General features: G+C 36.6%; 1 protein-coding gene across 2 annotated transcripts in view; it reads right to left on the bottom strand.

Annotated features, from left to right (window-relative positions):
- Positions 1-22,143, bottom strand: part of LOC145693111 (carboxypeptidase D-like) — a 116,437-nt gene that overhangs the window by 16,056 nt on the left and 78,238 nt on the right. For both annotated transcript variants that reach the window (XM_081768816.1, XM_081768817.1), the window contains 7 exons: positions 19,782-19,966; positions 17,799-18,130; positions 11,436-11,617; positions 10,957-11,103; positions 7,576-7,726; positions 6,307-6,576; positions 171-335 (listed from right to left, as the gene is read on the bottom strand). In XM_081768816.1, the coding sequence (XP_081624942.1) occupies positions 171-335; positions 6,307-6,576; positions 7,576-7,726; positions 10,957-11,103; positions 11,436-11,617; positions 17,799-18,130; positions 19,782-19,966 (1,432 nt within the window). The remainder of the gene's footprint in view (positions 1-170; positions 336-6,306; positions 6,577-7,575; positions 7,727-10,956; positions 11,104-11,435; positions 11,618-17,798; positions 18,131-19,781; positions 19,967-22,143) is intronic.

Genomic DNA, 22,143 nt, shown 5'->3' with positions numbered 1-22,143 from the left:
AACACTCATTATTATTTTTTTTTCATTTAAATTTATCAAGATAAAGTCCTCCTACAATCAAATGCGATTACTTCAATTTAAATTCATACTAAGAGAAGTATTATTTCAGGATGAATACAATTTGTTGGTATTGAACAAAAATGGAGAAGTGTGTCCTACTGTATGCTTACCTTTCAAAGGAGCTCTAAAGAGTTCCGAATCTTCATCATCGTCTTCAAATAGACTTACTTTCTGTCTGATTGGGTAAAATCCCCCATATCTGTCTTCTTTATTACGTCTTTGACATACAGCATACATACATAACGCACTTACTAGAATAAGTAAGCACACACCACCTGAAACACAAGATGATTCGAAATTAAACGAATATTGATAATGAAGTTGTTGCTTGAGTCTAACACACACTGCAATGATACTAGAAAAATTCTAGTGACTTATGGCTACAATATACGTGGGATGACACTGTATCAGCTTCAATGCTATAAAATTTGAAAATGTACCATACATTAAAATAATATAAAGGGAAAAAGAACGCCGAAGCTTCTTCAGCACAGCTGCAAAAAGGAACAAATAAAATACATGTCAATATGTCAATTTGAAAAATTAACATCTATTCGGAGAATATATAATTTTTAATTATTTTGGAAGTATTCTGCCACCAATAGTAGGTTACATACCGGAATGAGTGTTTGGAGCTTAACGTCCTCTTTCAGTAGCGAAGCAACATTAGGGAGAACAGACATCCCGTTTTCCAGATAGTCATCCGGTATCCCTAGGGAAAAAAAGGAAAACAGGACGCAAATAGCGTCCGCGTCCAGTGTCTGGCTCGTAATAAAGTGATATTATTCACAAAGTGTTAATATTTCTTGTATGTTATATATATATATATATATATATATATATATATATATATATATATATATATATATATATATATATACAGACTGTCCCATAATTCGTGTGTAAACTTTAATTTCATAGTACTCAGAACTGGTAAAAGCTAGAACTGTGAAATTTGCAGGCAATTTAGAGGAAGGTCAGAAGATTTGTTTGATAGCAAAACGAGGTCGCGGGCATTATTGTTTGCGGAGTTACAGGGTCAAAGGTCAAAATGCGATTTTTTCCTTATGGGATTTCAATGTTAAATAGTAGTCTCACATGTCATTTTTTTGAATATCCATCTCCGGTAGCAAAAATTGGTATATCGACATAAATTCTGATCCGAAACAATGTGATAACGAGAAATGTGGGCAATTGTGACCCGGTGACCTCTAGCAGGTCATCTGTGACCTTTGAAGAAAAAGCTCCCTTTTCAACAGCTTATTGTACACAACTAATTCAGTTGAAGATAATGTTTAAAAAACATATGCACAAAGGATCTACCGAACATCCTTTTTAGCAAAACGAAGAGGTCAGCAATATCATCAGAGGTCAAAGGTCACGTAGTTCAAATGTCATATTTGATGTGTTAACAAACAAGAAACTGTAACATTGGAAATAATGCTTTGAAGTGCCATAGAACACATGCATAAAGATCCTTCCAACGAGTGTGTATGGGCATAGGGAAAAGGTCATCATAAGAGGTCAAAGGTCACGCTTTTAAAATTTCATGTTTGATGTGTTAGCAACTATGAAACTGTGACGTTTGAAAAATGATTTGAGCTACCATGGAACACATGCATAAAGGTGCTTCGAATTGGTGTGTATGGGCATAGCAAAAAGGTCAACAATGTCATAAAAGGTCAAAGGTCACGCAGTTAAAATGTCATGTTTTTAAGTGTTAACAAGTATGAAACTGTGACGTTAGAAAGAATGATTTGAGCTGCCACAGGACGCATGCATGCTGCACAGGACACAGGTCCTTCCAATTGGTGTGTATGGGGATAGGAAAAGGGTCAACAATGTCATATAAGTTCATAGGTCACGTAGTTAAAATATCACATTTGATGTGTTAGAAAATATGGAACGGCGACGTTTGAAAAATGATTTGACGTGCCATAGAATACATACAGAAAGATCCTTCCAACGGATGTGTATGGGCACAGGAAAAAGATCAAGAACGTCCTTAAAGGTCAAAGGTCACGCAGTTAAAATTTCATGTTTGATGTATCAGCAAGTATGAAACTGTGATGTTGGAAATAAGGATTTGAGCTACCATAGAAAATATGCATAAAGGTCTTTCCAATTAATGTGTATGGGCATAGGAAAAAGGTCAACAATGTCATAAAAGGTCAAAGGTCACGCAGTTAAAATGTCATGTTTTTAAGTGTTAGCAGATATGAAAGTGTGATGTTTGAAAAGTGATTTGACCTGCCATAGAATACATGCAAAACGGTGGCCATGGAATACATGCAAAATTAATGGTCAACAATGTCATAAAAGGTCAAAGGTCAGGAAATAAGAAGTTTATAGTTCGTATATTGGCAAGTATGAGACGGCAATGTTTTAGAACTAATTTAGTTGGTATGGTATATAAAACTAAGAATGTTTATTTGAGCTCTCGGAAATCTTTTCTAATAAATAACAAGAATACTTAATTTTAGGAAGTCATTATAGAATGCGCACTATTGTGTGCAGGACATTCTAGATCATAGTGGGTGCACGATATTATTTCGTCTAATAGATTCTAAAAAAACATATTATTTGAGTAGCATTTTCCAATGAAAATATCACATTTAAATGCAAATCACTCAGGAGTTCTCAAAAAAAAAAAAAAAAAAAAAAAAATCCTGAGAACAGACTGTACTACAGATTGTTCGTTATTTCTTTGTATCCATATCAAATAGGATAATGCATTGAAAATAAACTGTTTCAAAGCAATGCATTGTGTTGTGAAATTTGAGGGGAGAAAAAGATGTCCCGTATTCTCATGAAAAATAAATATGGAAGCTTTAATATTGCCTAGATGCTTACCTAGGAAATTGAGAAGAAAAAATAAAAATAATTCCACTGGAAATAAATTGCTTCCCAATATATAGGAAGAGACGCACTCTTATCGTTTATTTATACCCTTTCGTGAATGAAGCATAAACGCGATCTGTTTATGTTTTGGACTCACGTCAAATTATTAGCCTGTTTCGTTCACAAGGATGGTTTGGTCTTAGTCGAATGATAATCTGGTCGGACAGAGACAGTGAGGCAGTGGAGTGTGGAGTTGAGCTTAAAATTAAATGAGTTTGTGAAATGTGAATTAAATGAATGTGTGTTTTGTGAGTGTGTTGTGAATCTTGTGTGTCTTGTGAGTGTGTAAGAAAATAAAAACTGTTGCATTTCTTATTTTCCCTGTACTCATAGACCTACGTGTTTGGAAGTATGTGGGTGTGTGCGTGCGTAATTGTGTAAGTCACAATTGGTACTCTAACAAAGGAACAACGTGCCGATTTGCCTACAGTTCTTAGTAGGAAGTAGGTTACAAAAAGGCGGAGAAAGGTGTTTGCACGGTGGGGTGTGAAAATAAGCAATACCCAAATTCTTCATCTTTACAAACAGTTTCGGAACAACTGTTTTAGCAAGGAACATCTTTCTCAGCGACAACGAAATGCAGGACCACCTGTAAGGATCTCTACCGAGGATACTGAACGTAAAGTGGTTCGTTCTGTGCTTAGTTCACCAAGTAAATCAACCCGTCGCCGGAGCGTTGCACTCAACGTTAAAAAAGTTCACTGAGTAGGATATTGCGTGTGCTTGAGGTTAACGCGTACGACATACAGTATGAAGATTGTATATAAATAATATGATGATGATTTCGGTGCCAGAATTTTATTCTGTAACTGGTTGATAGACAGATTAAATGAAAATCCCATGTTTTTATTTCAACTTATAATGTCAGATGAAGCTTTTTTTAATGGAACGATGTTTTCGTCACGTGAACGATTCTTGGGACCCAGTCCACCGTCGGAATGAATTGAGCGCTGTGCAGATCAAAGGGGTATTATGGTGTGGATGGAACTAACAGCAACTGGTGTAATAGGGCCGTTTTTCTTGGAAGGAAACGTTAATCAACTTATATACCAAAATATTTTGCGAGAATTTCTTTTCCCTGAACTTGATCGCTTAAATCTTGATCCACACAATGATATGTGGTTTGAACAGGATGGTGCTCCAGCACATCGTACTAGGGCAACATTACAAATTTTAAGAGGAAGGTTTGGAAACCGTTTAATAAGTATAGTTTCTGATGTTGAGTGGCCAGCTAGAAGTCCTGATCTAACCCCATGCGACTTCTTTCTATGGGGCTTTCTTAAGCAACAAGTTTATGAAACTCCTTCAATAACACTTAAACTTCGACGATCGATACAGCGTGCCGTTGAACAGATAACTCCAGACACTCTTGAAAAAATCTTCACAAAGAGTCTTATACACAGAGTGAACTTAAGTTTAGCACATCACGGAGATCACGTGCAGTAAATTGCGAAGTACTATTAATATGTTTCAATAAGAAAAAAAAAACATTTTGAATGCAGTTTTGCAAAGCTAAATAATTAACACAAGGTGCGACTTATACTATGTTCAATTCATTGTTTTAAACATCACAGAAAGATACCTACCGTTGCCTGCAGGATCTGAATTACAAAATTAGGCTTTTTCACCTTATGGCAATATTGACCTTTTCATTGTGGTCATGTGCACCCCTTGGAAGGACCTTTCTGCATGTGCTCTATGCAAGCTCAAATCCGTAATTAAAACGTCACAGTTTTATACTTGCTAACACATCAAACATGAAATTTTAGCTGCGTGACCTTTGACCTTTTATGACCTTGTTGACATTTTTCCTATTCCCATACACACCAATTGGAAAGACCTTTATGCATGTGCTCTGTAGTAGCTCAAATCATTTTAAAAACGTCTCAGTTTCATACTTACTAACACATCAAACATGAAATTTTACCTGAGTGACCTTTGACCCCTTACGATATTGTTGACCACACACACACACATCAATTGGAAGATCCTTTCTGCATGTCCAGTGGCAGCTCAAATCCTTATTTCCAACATCGCAGTTTCATACTTTTTAACACTTAAAAACATGACATTTTAACTGCGTAACCTTTGACCTTTTATGACATTGTTGACCTTTTCCCTATGCCCATACACACTCGTTGGAAGGATCTTTATGCATGTGTTCTATGGCACTTCAAAGCATTATTTCCAATGTTACAGTTTCTTGTTTGTTAACACATCAAACATGACATTTGAACTACGTGACCTTTGACCTCTGATGATATTGCTGACCTCTTCGTTTTGCTAAAAAGGATGTTCGGTAGATCCTTTGTGCATATGCTTTTTTTAACATTATCTTCAACTGAATTAGTTGTGTACAATAAACTGTTGAAAAGGGAGCTTTTTCATCAAGGATCACAGATGACCTGTTTGAGGTCACCGGGTTATGATTGCCCACATTTCTCGTTATCACATTGTTTTGGATCAGAATTTATGTCGATATACCAATTTTTGCTACCGGAGATGGATATTCAAAAAAATGACATGTGAGACTACTATTTAACATTGAAATCCCATAAGGAAAAAATCGCATTTTGACCTTTGACCCTGTAACTCCGCAAGCAATAATACCCGCGATCTCGTTTTGCTATCAAACAAATCTTCTGACCTTTCTCTAAATTGCCTGCAAATTTCACAGTTCTAGCTTTTACCAGTTCTGAGTACTATGAAATTAAAGTTTACACACGAATTATGGGACAGTCTGTATATATATATGTATAAAGAAAGAAAGAAAGAAAGAGTAATTCTCCTACAAGAAATTCAGCCATCAGAAAAATACGACATTCAAGAGACAATGGATGCCCCTAACCCTGGTTAAATGTTAAAAGGTAATGTATAAATTAAAATTGGGATAAAACAAATAAAATTAAAATTGGGATAAGATAAAACAAATAAAAATCTGGTTATTTTGAAAAGGCAGAAACTTCTTTCTGACATGAATAATGAAATAACAATGATTATACCTAGTGAATTGTTAAAATTCCGTTTTTCATTTTCTAAATCTGGTTATCCTGCATAGTTCACGGTGATAGATTCCTTGCCAATTAACGTGAATTTTCATTACTTGTCATTGACTCCATTATTGTTAGTGTTAATCCCTCTAGGCTTGTAAATATAAATCAGCAAGTTGCATTTTATTGCAAATAAACAAATATAAAATTTTCAGTTAGCTTTAAACGAGAGTTAATGAGAATTTTCCCATTGGCATGCAGCAGCATTAACCCAAGCAGATACTGATCTACTTTCTAATCTAAATATGAAAGAAAGATAAAGTCTTACTGATTTAAAATTAAATCTAAAACTTACCTGCTATAAAGACAAATAGATTTCTAGGAAGCCCCATTATACGTTCATCTCTCTGCAATCTAAACATGACTTGGTTCAATTTGCCATAGGATACTTTAACTAACTTGGTAACTGGGAAATAACCTTCTGCTTTGACGGTGATTGTATGTTCACCAGGTGGCAAGAGTCGCCAAAACGCTCCTGAGTCTTTTCCATTTACTGTGTGATTGCTACCATGAAGTAAAATCTGCGCATTTGGTACAGGTCTGCTAGTCCTGTCTACTACAAACCCTGAAAAGGCAAAAATATAAACATTTTATCAACATTCTGGAGTAAAAATAATTTGCTGCTGAAGAACACACAAAATCAATTAATTCGGAATGATAGTCTGATAGAAAATTAGAATAATAAACGCACCTTACCCTGTGAGAGATAAATATCAAATCTACAGTACAGAGCCATTGGTAAGTATCGTATTCTTATGTTTGATATAGCATGTGCCATTTACGAAGATTGACATGTATAAGAAAAAGTTCACAGTTAACATTGTGACGTTTGTCGAATTAGTTGCACCACTAATTCGAATCAATATCGAATTCTTCACTACCAGTCATTAAAACAAACATATTATATACAATACAAAACTGTTCTAACTTCATATCCTATATTACATCTGGAATATTTATATGCTAAACATTCCCTTCAACTAGTTCTTATAACTCGATTTACACGAGTGATTACTGAAACTACAGTCAAATAATGATAATATGATAACTAGACGAAATAATAAAAGGTAAACATAAAGGTGAAAAAAATGAGTAAGTACATACAGCTATGAAGTTGAAAATTATCATATTGAACGAATACACTAGAGTCCTGTTTAACCGAATTTCATGGGGCTGATGATGCTTCAGTTGAACGAAAATTCAGTTAAAACGGAGTGAAAAACATTACTTGCAACATATGATGCCTCAAAAATTGAACATTGCTAAGGTATAGTCGTACGATTAAAACAATCAAGTTTAATTCAGCTTGAGGAAGAAGAAAAAAAAGTTGACATTTTCTTTCGCTTAATATTTGATGAACACTTCTTAACAACTTGTTCCTTAAGACGACTGATAAGAAGTAATTCAGCAGGGAAAGTATCGCCTTTTTGTTTTTCAGTAAACCGTGATGTTGCACACGAGTGTTTTTTTTTTTTTTTTTTTTTTTTTTTAAAGCAATTCGGTTAACTAGTACTGTAGAGTATTGCTATAGAAATTACAGAAACCTGTAACATAAAGACCGTACCTGAAATTCCTTTTCGCACATGATCAATCATGGCAAGAAGTGACTTCTTATGATCGTGCCATATTTTGGGTAGTTTGGACTTTGGCGGAGAAGGGCAACAGTCAACGTACACTCCAATTTGAAGTGTGCTTGTATTTCGGTAAGTATAGTCCTGCAATGTGAAAGGGCAAAACTTTGAGAAAACAAGACAAAAAATAATTATATTTATAAAGCTTACAAATAATTATAGTGTCATTTTCTTTATAAATTAACAAATAGTTAAGATTGTTCCCATGTGTATTTATCTTTCAACGATACTTTTTCTTTTTTTTAGATATAAATATGTATATAATGTATCCTTGCTACAACATACAGTTAACCCTCTCTAGCAATGGATTGCGAAGCATCGATGAATTTGGCATCATAAACACGCTTTTTCAGTCTAATATGTGTGTGTTCCTTTTCGAAAGTGTCTTGACTCGTGCGTGAGACGATACCTAAGGATTCAACGGATTAGTACAAAAACCTTTATATCCTTTACAATTTTACTCTTATGTTCTAAGCGGATACTAATACTATGTTCAGGTCATCTATGTATTTTTATTCCTTATTTTGGTACTGTTGATTTTCACTCATGTTTCAATTTGGCATAAGCATTTTTTCAAAATGTTCATATTCTAACATTGTTACTGGAACTTAACTCTGAGATTCTACGAAAGAAACTTCCTCTACTGTTAGTTTCAGGTTTATTTAAGTGCCGAAATTTGATTTTCTGTAAAATGTTAGATCCAGGAAATTTACACGGTTGTTCGTTTCAGTTCCTTTTGTTACTAGAATGTTAGGAGTTTAACTGAACCCTTATCGGCAACCATCCAAATTTTGACACTGAGTATTGTTTATTTATAAGAAAACTCTTCAAACTGATCACATTAACAAAACGTCAAACACAACAAGACGAGATCTTTATACACTTCAAATATTTCGGTAAAAGAAAAAAGAGAGTAGGTTTATCTCACTTATGAAACATACGGTTGATCTAAGCTGTTTGTTTTTCTTCGTTTTTCAATCACGATTTCTTTCTTTTGTTTTTCTTTTTTCAAGATCTTTACTTAAATTTATACTGAGGTAGAGCTGTGCCAGAATTCAGGTTGGGTCTACAATGTATTATGAGCTTTAAGCTCGCTCGTGAATTTCAATACATTAGGTTGGTGCGAATGAAATATTCATCCCAGATGCGTTATTTCCCAAGGTCAAACGAAATTTAAACTACAATATTTAGTTAATCAAAATAGTCGCAGTCTGCAACCGCACACTTTCGTCATCTCTCAGCCAACGATTGGATTTCGTAGCGAAAGAAGTGTGGAGTCTGCGATGCAAAGAAGTTTTTAACGGCTCGTTCCACTGCCCAACCATCAGGGAAGGTCTCCCCTCCCAAGATGCTGCAAGAAGAGACAATCGGAAGGAGAGACGTCACAAGAATACGGTGCGTGACGAAGAACTTCATATTGTAACTGATTGTCTGCACGGTCCATTGAGCCACATGAGGACACTATGTCTGTTAACTAGTGATGGATACTTGCGGAAAGTTTGGGCTACATTTCATGGAATTCAGAACGACCTGCACTGATGGTTTTGCCTGGAAGGACAAAGATATGGTGGATCACAACCACCATAATAGCAGAAGCATCTTCCGCGGGTAGAGGGGTGTTTTAAAACACTATTTTTGATGCTGATCACGATCCAATTACTTTCCTTATAGTTTATGACTGTCATAGGACATTCATATTTTATCAGAAATGACACTCCGATGCACGAAATCTTTCAAGTTATTTTACACACTCATAAAATTACAAAGCCCCAGACGACGATTCTTGCTAGACGGTGTCAACTCATGTTCCATGCATGAATCAAACCTTTTCACTTTATTGCTTGAACGGAATCTTCGAGCGACAGTGGTATTGTGTATGCCTAACTCTTTTGCAATAGCACGAACACTTTTCCTAGAGTATGGTTCCATAGTGTCACTGAGAAGCTCATTCGAACATTTTGTTGGTCGGTGCCAATGGAGCTCATTTTGCAGTGCTGTGTTCCGGAACGAAATTCGACAAACCAACGGCGAATGGTGCGTTCATTCGCCATTCCTAGCTCAAATTCACTGTTTTGCGGTTTGTTGTGCAGAATGTCCCGGTTTGAAGTCGTGAAGAAAAATCAAGTGCAATTGTGTATTTTCCATAATGCAATTTCATATGACCCTGCTCAACAACGCACTATCTTCTGACTGGCTGAGTACCCCAGCCTGTTTGCTGGACGTGTACTGCATTTGTGTCGTTAGACGCATGATGTTAGTCAATCCTTGTATTGCGTTGCTGAGGTGAGTTTGCCACCAAACGCCAAACCAGACATTTCATTTGCATCAGCCGAATACAACTATATTTCTCGGGCCGTTTGTACACTACCTCTAAGAACTTGCACGTGTTCATTCCTTTGAAAAAAGGATTTAGCATACGGAAAGAAAACATAATACAGTATATGGGTCTATGACATCAATAATATATTTAATGTTCCTTACAATGAAGGAAAACAACACACAGATTCGGAATTTAAGAAGAACGATAAGAAAGCTATAATTTTACCATTATTTTTTAACCAATATCGGTATTAACTTCTTTACAAACTCTCCACAAAAATATAGTATCACACTTTCGCTGTTAAAAGACCCTTTACGCAGGCAGCCGAAATAGAATAATAAGGATTGGATTTGCTTAATTCATACCTTATCAAAAATGATTGGCTTTGAATTTCCAAACAGTAGTATTCAAATTATACGATACTGAAGTAGTACTAAGTATGCTGTTGTATATCTATTGCATACTAACAATTTTGTTTCTATGTACATTTGTTTGAATTATTCTGGGTATGAAGCCTTCCGCGCTGAACTCATGGCTAGCACGCGTTCCTTTATGTACCAAGTAACCACTTCGATTCCAGCATTGAATGTTTTCGGTAGTTCGGATTCCACCTTAAACTGTAGGTCTTTGTTTCATATAGCCTCGATGCGAAATTTCAACAAACAAAATATATTGGATATCCAGAATATCACAACTAAGTTACATATTTATTTTTGGTAATTATAGTTTTACGATAATTAGTTAATTTCAGTAACCAGGAATACTTCCGCTTAATTTGAATATCAGCAGGTATATGAACTTAAGCCGAATACATTTCTGTAACCGGGAACATTCATGCTTTATTTGATTACCAGGTGGATAAACTTAGACAGAAAGACAAAAGTTTGCGCTTGAGTCAGGTATCAGATTTTAAATTCATGGCACGTATAGATCTCTAACAAATCCAGAACGAAGTGTAGATTAAATTCGTTATGTATTAGGAGTGTGTACATACCATCATACTGCCGCTATGTAATCTCCAACTTCCACCATTTGTAATTCCATTCTCAAAGACTTCCCTCGTTCTACCAGGGCAATTAGGATGACCATTTTTCATTGTTGGATGATTATCTACGTAAGTTCCTGCTACCACACGGAATAACTGTTGTAAGACAGAAAGAAAGAAAAATAATGCAAAACTATCACTAAAGTCAATGACAAATTAATTTGGAATTAAAGGTATTTAATTACTTTGGACTTTCTTGTTCCTAATTTTCTTCCACTATTCTGTCATTCAGAAGTTTGCTACGAAGTTAGAGCTTCTTTGTATGTATATGTTATTTTTTAAAAAGGAAAGATTTTGAGTATTTAGACATATATGTAAGAAAACATACCGCTAAGTCAATGTCATAAATGCCTGGGAAACACATTCCTAATTTTTAAGCTCTTACCATCTGTAAGTACTTTGAAGTAAAATTACCATTTCTTTCTTACCTCTTCATCACCTGTAGCGTATCTGTTGCCACTGACTTCTGTACCGTATTCCCCATCAAACGGTATCGTAACATGTACGGATCCAGCGTGGAGAGCAACCGTTAAAACAAATTCACTTTTTTTCAACCAATCCATCAGAGCCTGAGTTTCTGGTTGTGGTTGCCGAGTTTTACTCGTATTACCTGGGGAGAAAGAAAGAAGAAAAAATTAGAAATAAATCAAAAACACAATAAAATACAGAAAAGTATTAACAAATCTTCGGTTAAGTGATATTTAAAGTATTTCATTTTCCTTTTTAAACTTCCTATATTTAAGCTTCACAAAACATGGCCATTGTATAATGATTCAGTTAATAAAATTAAACCAGAACAATAAGGAGCAATTTGAGATATTATATGCATTTATTTTCCTACCATGATTAAAGAGAAAAAACTGAGCAACGCACAAAATAATTTTAAACATTTATGAGAAAAGCAGTAAATAACTGAACAATTTTTGAAGAAATCTTTTTGTTTTAAGTCCACGGTTATGCTGCTAGGCTAAAGGAGACGGTGATGATGAGAAATGAATGAAATGAAGAAAGTGAGAGGAAACAGAAGAACCCTGAGAAAACCCACGCACACGGTGTTTGTCCACCACAAAGCTCAGTTGGCGCAATCTGGGATTGAACCAAGGACCCCATGCACCAGAGGTGAACCCTCTACTACTGAATAATTTTTGAAGAGTTATACTGAATTAAACAAAGAAAAAAAAAATAATTAAACAAAATGAGGAAGCAGAAATGCACTTTTCCTTTTAGTTCTACTGTTCACATCTCTGCCTCCTATGTTTAAGAACTTCAACGTGGGAAAGACGGAATTTCTCGAATGGAATTATTTTATTCCCGCCGCAATATTAAGCTCTGCTTTAAAATTTTGCTATAAGTAGCATGTAAGTACGTACATACATTTGCATATAAATTTACTTCGAAAAACGAGGACATAGCTTTTGTTTAATAGTGGTTCAGATTCCCAGTGAGCACACTTGGCTGTAAAGCCCGACAAGTTTTCCCTCATTTATAACAGGCAAATACCGGGATGATATCTAACATACAGGTCCCAGGCCGCTTTCTTCCTTCCCCTTCCTCGGACAGTGTGCTCGCTGAGAGACATTATTCCTCATACGTGAAGAACTTAAAACCATAGATGCAGGTAATGCTCATAGAGATGTATAAATAAATAATAGTGCTTCAAATTAACTACGTGCATCTGCTGTGTGCCACACTGTTCTGATTTGATGAAGATAGATGTCACTAAGAAGTCTCAACTATTTATGGCAGTTTACGAAACGCTTTTGTACAACCCCTGTCAGTATTTTTTTTTTAATTTTATTTTATTTATTTATTTATTTTTTTTAGTTCTGAATTTTCAACACTAAAAAGGAGCAAATGTTGTTTTTATGTTACCTGATGTGTGTTCTTACTTGACATGACCTTGACCATGTTTCCGCGCACTCACTAGGTGGCAGGGCTGTGCTTAGCAACACACTGTTCGGGCTGTTGTCGCATTACTTACGGTGACACAATAGATGCTGACTGTGAGCAATGAGTGAACATTAAGTTTCACGTTAAGCTCAGGAAAGTCCCTAGTGAAACGTGGGACATGATTAAGGAAGCATATGCACGCGAGGCACTTTCAAAAAGTCTTGTTTTCGAGTGGCACAAAAGGTTTCGTGAAGGCAGAGATTCAGTGCAAGATGATCCCAGAGCTGGTCGCCCGTCTACAGCACATACCGATGTGAACGTGGAGCGTGTAAGGCAGTTACTGCAAGAAGACCGTCACGTAACTGTGCGTACGATATCAGAAGAACTGAATTTGAATCGTGATGTGTGTCATAAGATTTTACGCGAAAATTCCAGATCAAACAGTGAACTAAACTCTTTACATCTAAGTCTTGAAACGTTTGCGACAAGCAATTCGGCGTCGCCGCCCTGATTTGTGGCATTCTTAGGACTGGTTCTTATTGCATGATAATGTAACATTCCATACTGTTTTATCTGTTAACGAGTATCTGGGCAGACATTCTGTTATTGCCATACCACATCCGTCATATTTGCCCGACCTCTCACCTTGTGATTTGTCTTGTTTCTACGAGTGAAAAGGTGGAAAGGAAAGCTTTATTAAGATATCGCAAACATCCAACAGGCTGTGGCAAATGAGCTTACAAGCATCGCAGTTGAAGATTTCCCTGCTTGCTTCCAAGACCTCCAGAAATGTTGGCAACTGTGTATAGATAGCCAAGGGGACTACTTTGATAGGAGCTAAGACCGTTACTTGGTAAGTGCAATTTTCTATTTTTTACGACCTTTGCCCTGGAACATTTTTGACAAAGGTCGTATATAAAACCTGTCAACTTGACCACCAATTTGGCTACCTGCTCATCTTGGCCTGGTTCGTGTTGAACCTGCATTTTCCCGTAAGACATTCGTTACTTATTACTCTGTAAGTTGGCCACCTATCTATCTTGGAAGTTGGGCGCATTGAAGCAATGTTTACCCTATGATGATAATGATAAATTTACCTGCGTATCTTGGCCAAGCAAAATACTGTTTTGTTATTTTTCTTAACTTTTTCGTATTCCCATACGAGAGGTATGGATTCTCTGTGACTGGAGACAAAGAAGCATGGATTCCCACGATTTGTTCTTGGAGGTCAATGGCCAGAACACTACCCTAATAAAGGGATGGTGAAGAAAGACGTGAATAAGAAAAAGCATATACAGGAATTCAGAAAATGGTTGAACGTATTTGTTTACCCTGTCTGTTTTGGTAAAAACCATTAACTATATTGTCTTCTTTCATCAGTGGGGAGCTTTAGTAATTCTGGGAAATTCTCAAGGTTAAAGCTAACTATCTCAAATGTCAACTATTAACAGCTTGTCGAAAGGTAGCGGAGATTATGAGATATGAAGTCCTTTAAGATTTTCCCAAAACATCTTTTGCTCCGAGGGAAAGATTTATAGCTCATTAACAAAAGATAGTTGACTACAAAACTCAAATATGCATATATACTAAAATGAATAAAATAAATACGTCTAGAATGAACCACCATTCAGTAACAACTGAAAAAATGTCATATAAATAGCATATCAATTGTTCAATTTATAATTTGGCTTTTCTTGTCTTCAATCCGAATAACTAAGTTTGCTACAATAACAATTTTAATGAACTGCGTACACGTGTTTCTATTTTATGGTTGTTTGTGCTATTGTGTCTTCAATCCGAATAATTTAGTGTACTAGATTAGTATTCAGGAAGAAAAAGGTATGTACAGTACAATACAGATGGTGATCAGAAAAATGGAAACACCTGTAGTTAGCAACACGTCAGATGTATGGGTTGGCAGTGGTATCGTGGCGCCCGCAGCGCCGGACCGCTGGTGGTGGTGTGTTAGGTCGGTCTCCATACTACGTCAGGCGCAGTGGAACAGCATGTCCAGTGGCTGCAGCAGACGGAGGTAGTGTAAAATGGGAGACCTCTCAGATTTTCAAAGAAGGCAAATTGTTGGTGCGCGGTTATGTGGAGTGAGTGTGACGGTAGTGGCTACTGTGTTAGGTGTGTCGCGTTGGACAGTGTCGAAGGTGATGACGGCCTACACAACACACGGGAAAACCACATCGGGTAAGCGGAACAGTGGGCGGAAGAAAATCATGAATGACAGGTCACGCCGGGTATTAAAGCGCATTGTCACGCAGAACCGTCGTGTCACTGCGGAGCAAGTGACGGAGGAACTCAATCGGCACCTCCCCCCACCCTGTTTCGACAATCACAGTCCGCCGCGAATTACATGACATGAACTTACGGGGTCGTGTTGCACGGGCCAAACCGCTCATCAGGGACCATAACGCTTTCGCACGCCGCAAATGGCGCCGCGACCATGCAACTTGGACCGTTGAGGACTGGAAACGTGTGATATGGTCGGATGAGTCATTCTTCACCCTATTCCCAACCACGGGCCGTGTTTGTGTGTGGAGAACGCCCAACGAAGCTTATGATCTGCAGTGTCTCCGCCCAACTGTGAAACATGGCGGCGGCTCGGTGATGATGTGGGCCGCAATATCATGGTTTTCATTGGGTCCTGTGGTCACACTTAGCGGACGAATCACTGCCAACGATTATGTCGCAATTTTAGGAGACCATTTGCATCCTATGGTCCGGATATTGTTCCCGGACAATGACCCTATCTTCCAGGATGATAATGCACCCATTCACACAGCTGGAGTTGTTGCAGCGTGGTTTCAGGAACATCGGGATGAAGTTCAACACCTCCCCTGGCCCGCCCAATACCAGATCTCAACATAATTGAACATCTGTGGTCCGTCTTGGAAACACGACTCCGGCGACGATTTCCACCTCCATCCTGTCTCACAGAACTGGCCGATAACCTGCACGAGGAATGGTATAAAATTCCACTTGCTACCATTCACGACCTCTATGCCTCCATCCCACGTCGCATCAAGGCTATTCTGAAGGCTAAAGGTGGCCCGACACCATATTAATCTGGTAAGTTGCAATTTCGTTCAGGTGTTTCCATTTTTCTGATCACCATCTGTATATTAAACATACGTAGTAATTTTTTTTACAACTTTATATTGTTATTATTACTCTATATACATTATTTAAAAGTAGCTGTTGTGCCATTACTTATTAAAATTTTACAATCAAGTAATACTAGAAATCCCATTTTTAAAAATACACCAATCACACTTATTTTCTGTAAGTTGGCCACTTTTCAATTGAACCGTTGGTGGCCAACATAGACAGATTTCACTATATATATCAACAATCTTTAAAAACAATCTTTAAAAGACCCCTATATATCGTTTGGTTTCGACGAAATTCACACCACGAAATGTTTGTATAGCGAACGCTGATCATAATTTTAAGGTACCAGCACACCGGCAACAGTACAGGGCGGACTGATCGTAGTGAGTATGGAAGAAACGCTGCCAGTAATCCAGTGATTTACAGGTCGTTGAAAAACCTGAATGTGAGTGTGTGGAAATTTGTTTGTATGGATCGTAGTCTATGTCTGCAATGCCAGTGAGCGTAAGAACCAGTGATCAATCGGCAGAATAACCGCTCCAGTGGGGTGTGATATATCAGTGTTCTATTAGTGACTCACATAATGGGAGACAAAGGTTTCCCACAGCAGACATGTCTTTGTGACACACCAATTAGTACTTGGACAGAAGGATTATTGAGGCAGCTCAATTCATAGAACAGCTACTGCCAGTGAAACAAAGACCGTGGCTGCCAGGTGAACGCATGAGCACTAATGTGTAGATTCTCAGTTTTCCTTTTGCATGATTATCCTTGACAACTGCTTCATACTCGAAAACGTCTTTGGTAAGGACGGGACGGGCTACAGTAATGAAGCGAATGGCTATTCAATGTTCCTCTTGCGGACACAGTGAGGGAATGTGAATGTGTTATTATATGTAGTAAGCGAGAAAAAGTACGTGGTTTTCACTCTTCATACACGACCCTTACCTGGAATATTGATACAGAGAGCAACAAGATACACATTTCGCTCGCCTCTGGTCTTTTATTCTGGGAAGTATGCTTGGTGCATCGTATATTCGTAACAAAGGCAATCTTGTTCTCCGATTTTACTGGATACTTTGCAAGATAATGCTTCCTCATACCGTCAAGGTAATCCAGCAACTCTACCTGGTGCGTACCATTTACGTGCTGACCTGCTACGTCACCGGACGTGAGTTCTCCTGAACACGTGTTGAACTCATGCAGGGTACCTGACCGCCAACTGGGCTCCGGTAATAACTATTGCTACGCTATATTGACACCTACAACGATCGTGGGACACACTAACCCAGACGAAGTTTCAGTATTTTTACAACTAGTTACAATTGTTTATGTGACCATTCGTGCTGTTACACGAGTTACTAAGGTGAATACTGAATAATTTTTGAACACCCTTAAAAGTTTTTCGGGATGTCTTACGTGCGTAATTTCGGGATCACAATCACTATTAACTCTCTCCTCGTGTAGCAACTTTGGGCTAGATTCGCTAATTCCTCTTGAGTGTTCTTAAATGCGTTTCCACCAATATATATGTAAAGGCTGACTTGCGAGAAGGTAGTGACACTGGACAGGACAGAAACTCTTGACAACTGTACTGGAGTGTTCAAAAGAAACATTATCCTAAGTCATACTCTCATTCCTATGTAAGGTACTTTGATACTTTACTTGCTAACAAGGGCTTCAAATTTCAAAACAACGTACACTGATGTTTGGTTTACTGTGTTCTACTTAGAAGTAACTGAAGACGTAATCTTGAAACAAAAACATAATACGAAACTTACTTGGAAAATCTTTATCCAAATCTACTTGATTGTGATTAAATCTGCCGGCCATTTCCTTGCAATCACCATGTACAGCCCGTTTGACACCATCTGGATTGGCAACAGGAAGTATGTGAATCGATACTGAATCTATGAGTTCAGTTATTTGAGTATCCTTTTTGTAATGGGTAATTAAGTACTTAATAAACTGATGGAGTAATTCTGACGCAACTACTTCATTTCCATGGAGTCCTCCTACGAAACTAACGGATGGATATGCTTTGGTTGGTGCTCTCTTCTTATTTCCTATCTCAACAGCATAGATATCATAACCTTCCACAGACTGACCCACGCTACAAAAGCAGAATAAAAAATTACAATTAATACATTGCTATCAAGTACATTCTCAGTCTTTTGGACTAAGCTTCTCATGTTTAACAATGAAATTCTTATAACAGGGAGACTCTCTATTAATGGTGTTACTTATTTAAAATTGGGGTAATCGTCTGAAGGAAGAAAAGAAAACAAAAAGATCAGCTTAAGAATGGAAGATCTGTCATATACCACATACAAATTATTTTATTAGAGTTGAGGAAAGGCAGAGGTCATTTACCTCTTGAAGCGACATTGAGGACTAGACAAGAGAAAGGAAAATAGAAATCAAAATTACTACGAAAACAGCTAACTTAACAAAATTAGACTCCGCAAGGAAGAAAGTATTTGACGCTCGGCAGTCGTAAGTTAACGGCTAGCGTTCTCGCTTCGCAATCGGAAGGTCTCAGGTTTTAATTCTGTGGCCGGACATCCTGCCTAAAGTTTTTTGTTTCATTACGAAAATGTTGGGATGTCACCTTTAAATACAGGCCCAGACTGACTTCCTTCTCGCTTGCTTTGTAGTGTTACATTAATAGTTAATGCTTCCTTTGCAAATTGGTCTCGCACGTTATATTTGGAAACTTAATAAATAATCATTAACGCTTTTAAATGGTCTCTACAATACAGTAAAAGTAACACGTGTTTAGAGTAACAAGACATCTCATAAATGATAAAATCGCAAATTGCGGATATGCATCACAGTCTGTAACAGAGCAGAACTGATATTTGAAAAGCCAAGCTAGTCAGGGGAGCCAAGTTCTCAGCATTGTAAGAAGTCAAATCAATGATAAAATAATTTGGTTGCACTAAAAAATAATAGTGAATAAATCATGTACCGTGATAATTTCGATGTCACACTGATATCTTCTTCCAGACATGCATCTTAAATTACTTGTTGAGTTGCTGATATATTACGTTTCTAATGTGTCTTCTTCTTCCAACTGGAATGCTATTTCTTCACGTTCCATAATATGAACTGTCTTTAAACACTAGCAAAATGGACCACACTTAAATTAACATTAAAAACACTAATGCGTACAGTATGAAGAACTACGTTATTTTCAAATTCACATTGCCATCTTACATGTTGATTTGAAAATAATGTAGTTCAAGGTCAAATATACTTTCTACCTCCTAAAGGCTTCTTTCGCCATTCCTATCCTTGCTTTTATTTCACGTTCACAGTTCGTATCATCACTAATAATACTACCTAGGTATCGAGAACTAGTTACTGTTCTATTTTCTCCCCTCTTGCTTCTATATTTGACACCGACGGATTCGTTCCAATCACCATGACTTTTGTCTTTATACTGTTTATTTTCATCCCATATTCTTCACAACACTTCCTCAAGTTTTCTAGCGTTTTATTGATTTTCTTTTCAGCTTCCGCAACAAGCGCCTTATCATCTGTAAATCGTATATATCTAATCATTCTACATTATAGGCTATGGCCATTCCTAAATATCATAGTTTATAAACTAAAGACATAATGCGTATATAATGCTTACAAGTAAATGCTAAAATAAAAAGTAATTTCCTGAAATACATTTATCGAAACATGTAATGTAAGCTCAAGGAATTCGCTTCTACACTTACTTGAAATAATGTAACGACAACTTTAATACACACCTGTATAGTCGTGATATAGAAGGATTTTCCCCTGTAATTTGTTCAAGGAATTTTCTTGTTTCCATATAACTGTGATACTCCATTTCTGGTTCATTTATCTTTTCCAGTACAACAGTAACGGGTGTTACTTCATTCCTTCTCACATTTACTTGCAAAGATTTTTCTTCATAATCTTCATGAACAACCTGATCAAGAGACAATTTGTTAAAAAATATTGTGTCATTCCAGAAATCTCTTCTCTTAAGCTTTTAGAGTAATAATGAAGAATCTACACCATGAACAATGAGAACACGTAATTATTGAGGAAGAATTAATACATTTGCATTCAAAATTATTGTCAGGCACACCCAATTCTGAGAATCATACATTTCTATTCCTAACTATAACTTAAATCATAATCTCTTTAAATATTAATTAAAATTTTTAAAATGACTTTTCTTCCTACACGTTAGGATACAAGATACTTAACCGACATCTTTCCTTTTCCGAAAGTGATATACAACATATTCAAGGCGATAGAAACTTTATGTATGTTTCATGATAAAACATCTTAAGATATTTTCATTCTCTGAATAGTTCTTCGTATTTTTGGGACTTATCGACACAAAAGAAATAAATTATCAGGAATGAATTCCGTTGAAGGAAAATATGATCCTGATCTGAATGAGTAAATTGTTTCAATACGCTAATATTTGAGTCATTCCACTTTTGGACAAAAACGAATATGGCTGACTAATAAAAAATATATCTGACGTACATTGCTTGTCATATTCTTTACAAGGATTTTAGTGCAAGGAATTTACATTATCATACTGACAAAATAGTACAAAAGGAAATCCCGAGAAGTGGGATGGATTGCCACTGAATTGTCCGATTTGCTTAGAAAAGTACATCAGGGAACACAGTACAATACACCAAATACTAGAGGCAGTAAATAAAAGAGTACGCTTACAAATTATTGTAGTTGCTAGTTTCATATTTACGCTTGATTATCAGTTTCCAAAGATGTAAATAAGATAAGTTTTAACAAGAATAACAGATAAAGAAGGGTGATGGCCAGAAATTTTTGAATATGAAAGCAATCTGGACCCAAAGAAAACAAATCTGAGAAGTGTCAACTATATTGGTTCCAAATATTCATCGCTATTGAAACCGTCTACCTATTCGCAACCCTGAAGATTTATTGCACAGTAGCTTTCTTTCAATTTTCAATTTCTTGCTACAATTCAACATTCAAAGAAAAATTAAATGTTTACTTTCTCACTTTGGATTTCATTCTTTACAGCTCTACACAATACATTAAGTTGGTATCAAGTCAGAGATTTTTCGTAGTTCTCGCCGACACTTGCAACGCTACTAATCCCAAAGGAACTTTACTTGCTGTAACGGATCATTCCCCAAACTCTGCTATACAATTTTTCACCCTTTATATATTAATGTTAAATACGAACAGATTTACGAACAAGTGTTTATTATTATTATTATTATTATTATTATTAATTAATGTATGGGTAAACTCCCTTTTCAAAGTGAATACAGCTGTTACGTGAGATATCGTGTAGCTTCTTTTTTACTCTAACAACTAAAATATTTACGAAGAAAAAAATATTTTGAGCTGTAATTAACTAGAGATTACTTATAGGGCCCATGCACTATCAGCTTTAACTGGTCAGTCCAACTGAGCTAGAAACTGATTTAACTGATCGTACGATGAACTGAATTGATAGTGTGTGAAGTATCGTCAGTTAATTGAATTCAGTCCTTCAATTGCTTCAGTTTCATTTAGATGTTCTGTGGATTCAAGTTTCTTAAAATACCAAAGCTTTGGAACGTACACTTCCACACCTCCAGTCTCACATTTCTTGGATTCGCTTATTTTCCGCAATTCCTTCCTAAATGCCTACCGTAGGTTGCTTATTTTTTTAAATAACAGTATCGCGTGTCGCCTGAGGTTCCAAGTCTTTTAATTTTGTAAGTAACACATCATAAATCTCTCCTATTTATACCTATTAGCATAATGCACATGTTACATGTCCCAAAGCTCGGGATGAGCACGGTAGGCTTCAATAAAAGCCAACAATGCTTCACTTTTACTAGTTGCAATGATGACAGAACCTGAACTGAGAGAACTGTGTGTTTCCTTCTGTTAATAGCACAATTATCGTAGCAAAAGACGGTTCGTTTGTTCAGTCCAAAATAACCGTTCGAATTTCTTCAGTTCGCACAATTTTTCTTTCAATTCTGACGTCACGATCAGGTTTTCCTTCAGTTAAACTGATAGTATATGGGCCCCTTTAGACTTATGTCTTCAACTAGATGTAACATAAATCCTTCATTCACTAAATACATAAAATATATACGA

Source organism: Thermobia domestica, chromosome 8, assembly GCF_964235325.1.
Source record: "Thermobia domestica chromosome 8, izTheDome1.hap1.1, whole genome shotgun sequence".
NCBI lineage: Eukaryota > Metazoa > Arthropoda > Insecta > Zygentoma > Lepismatidae > Thermobia > Thermobia domestica.
The sequence above is the reverse complement of the archived record's forward strand: the minus strand, read 5'-3'. Positions and strand labels throughout refer to the sequence as shown.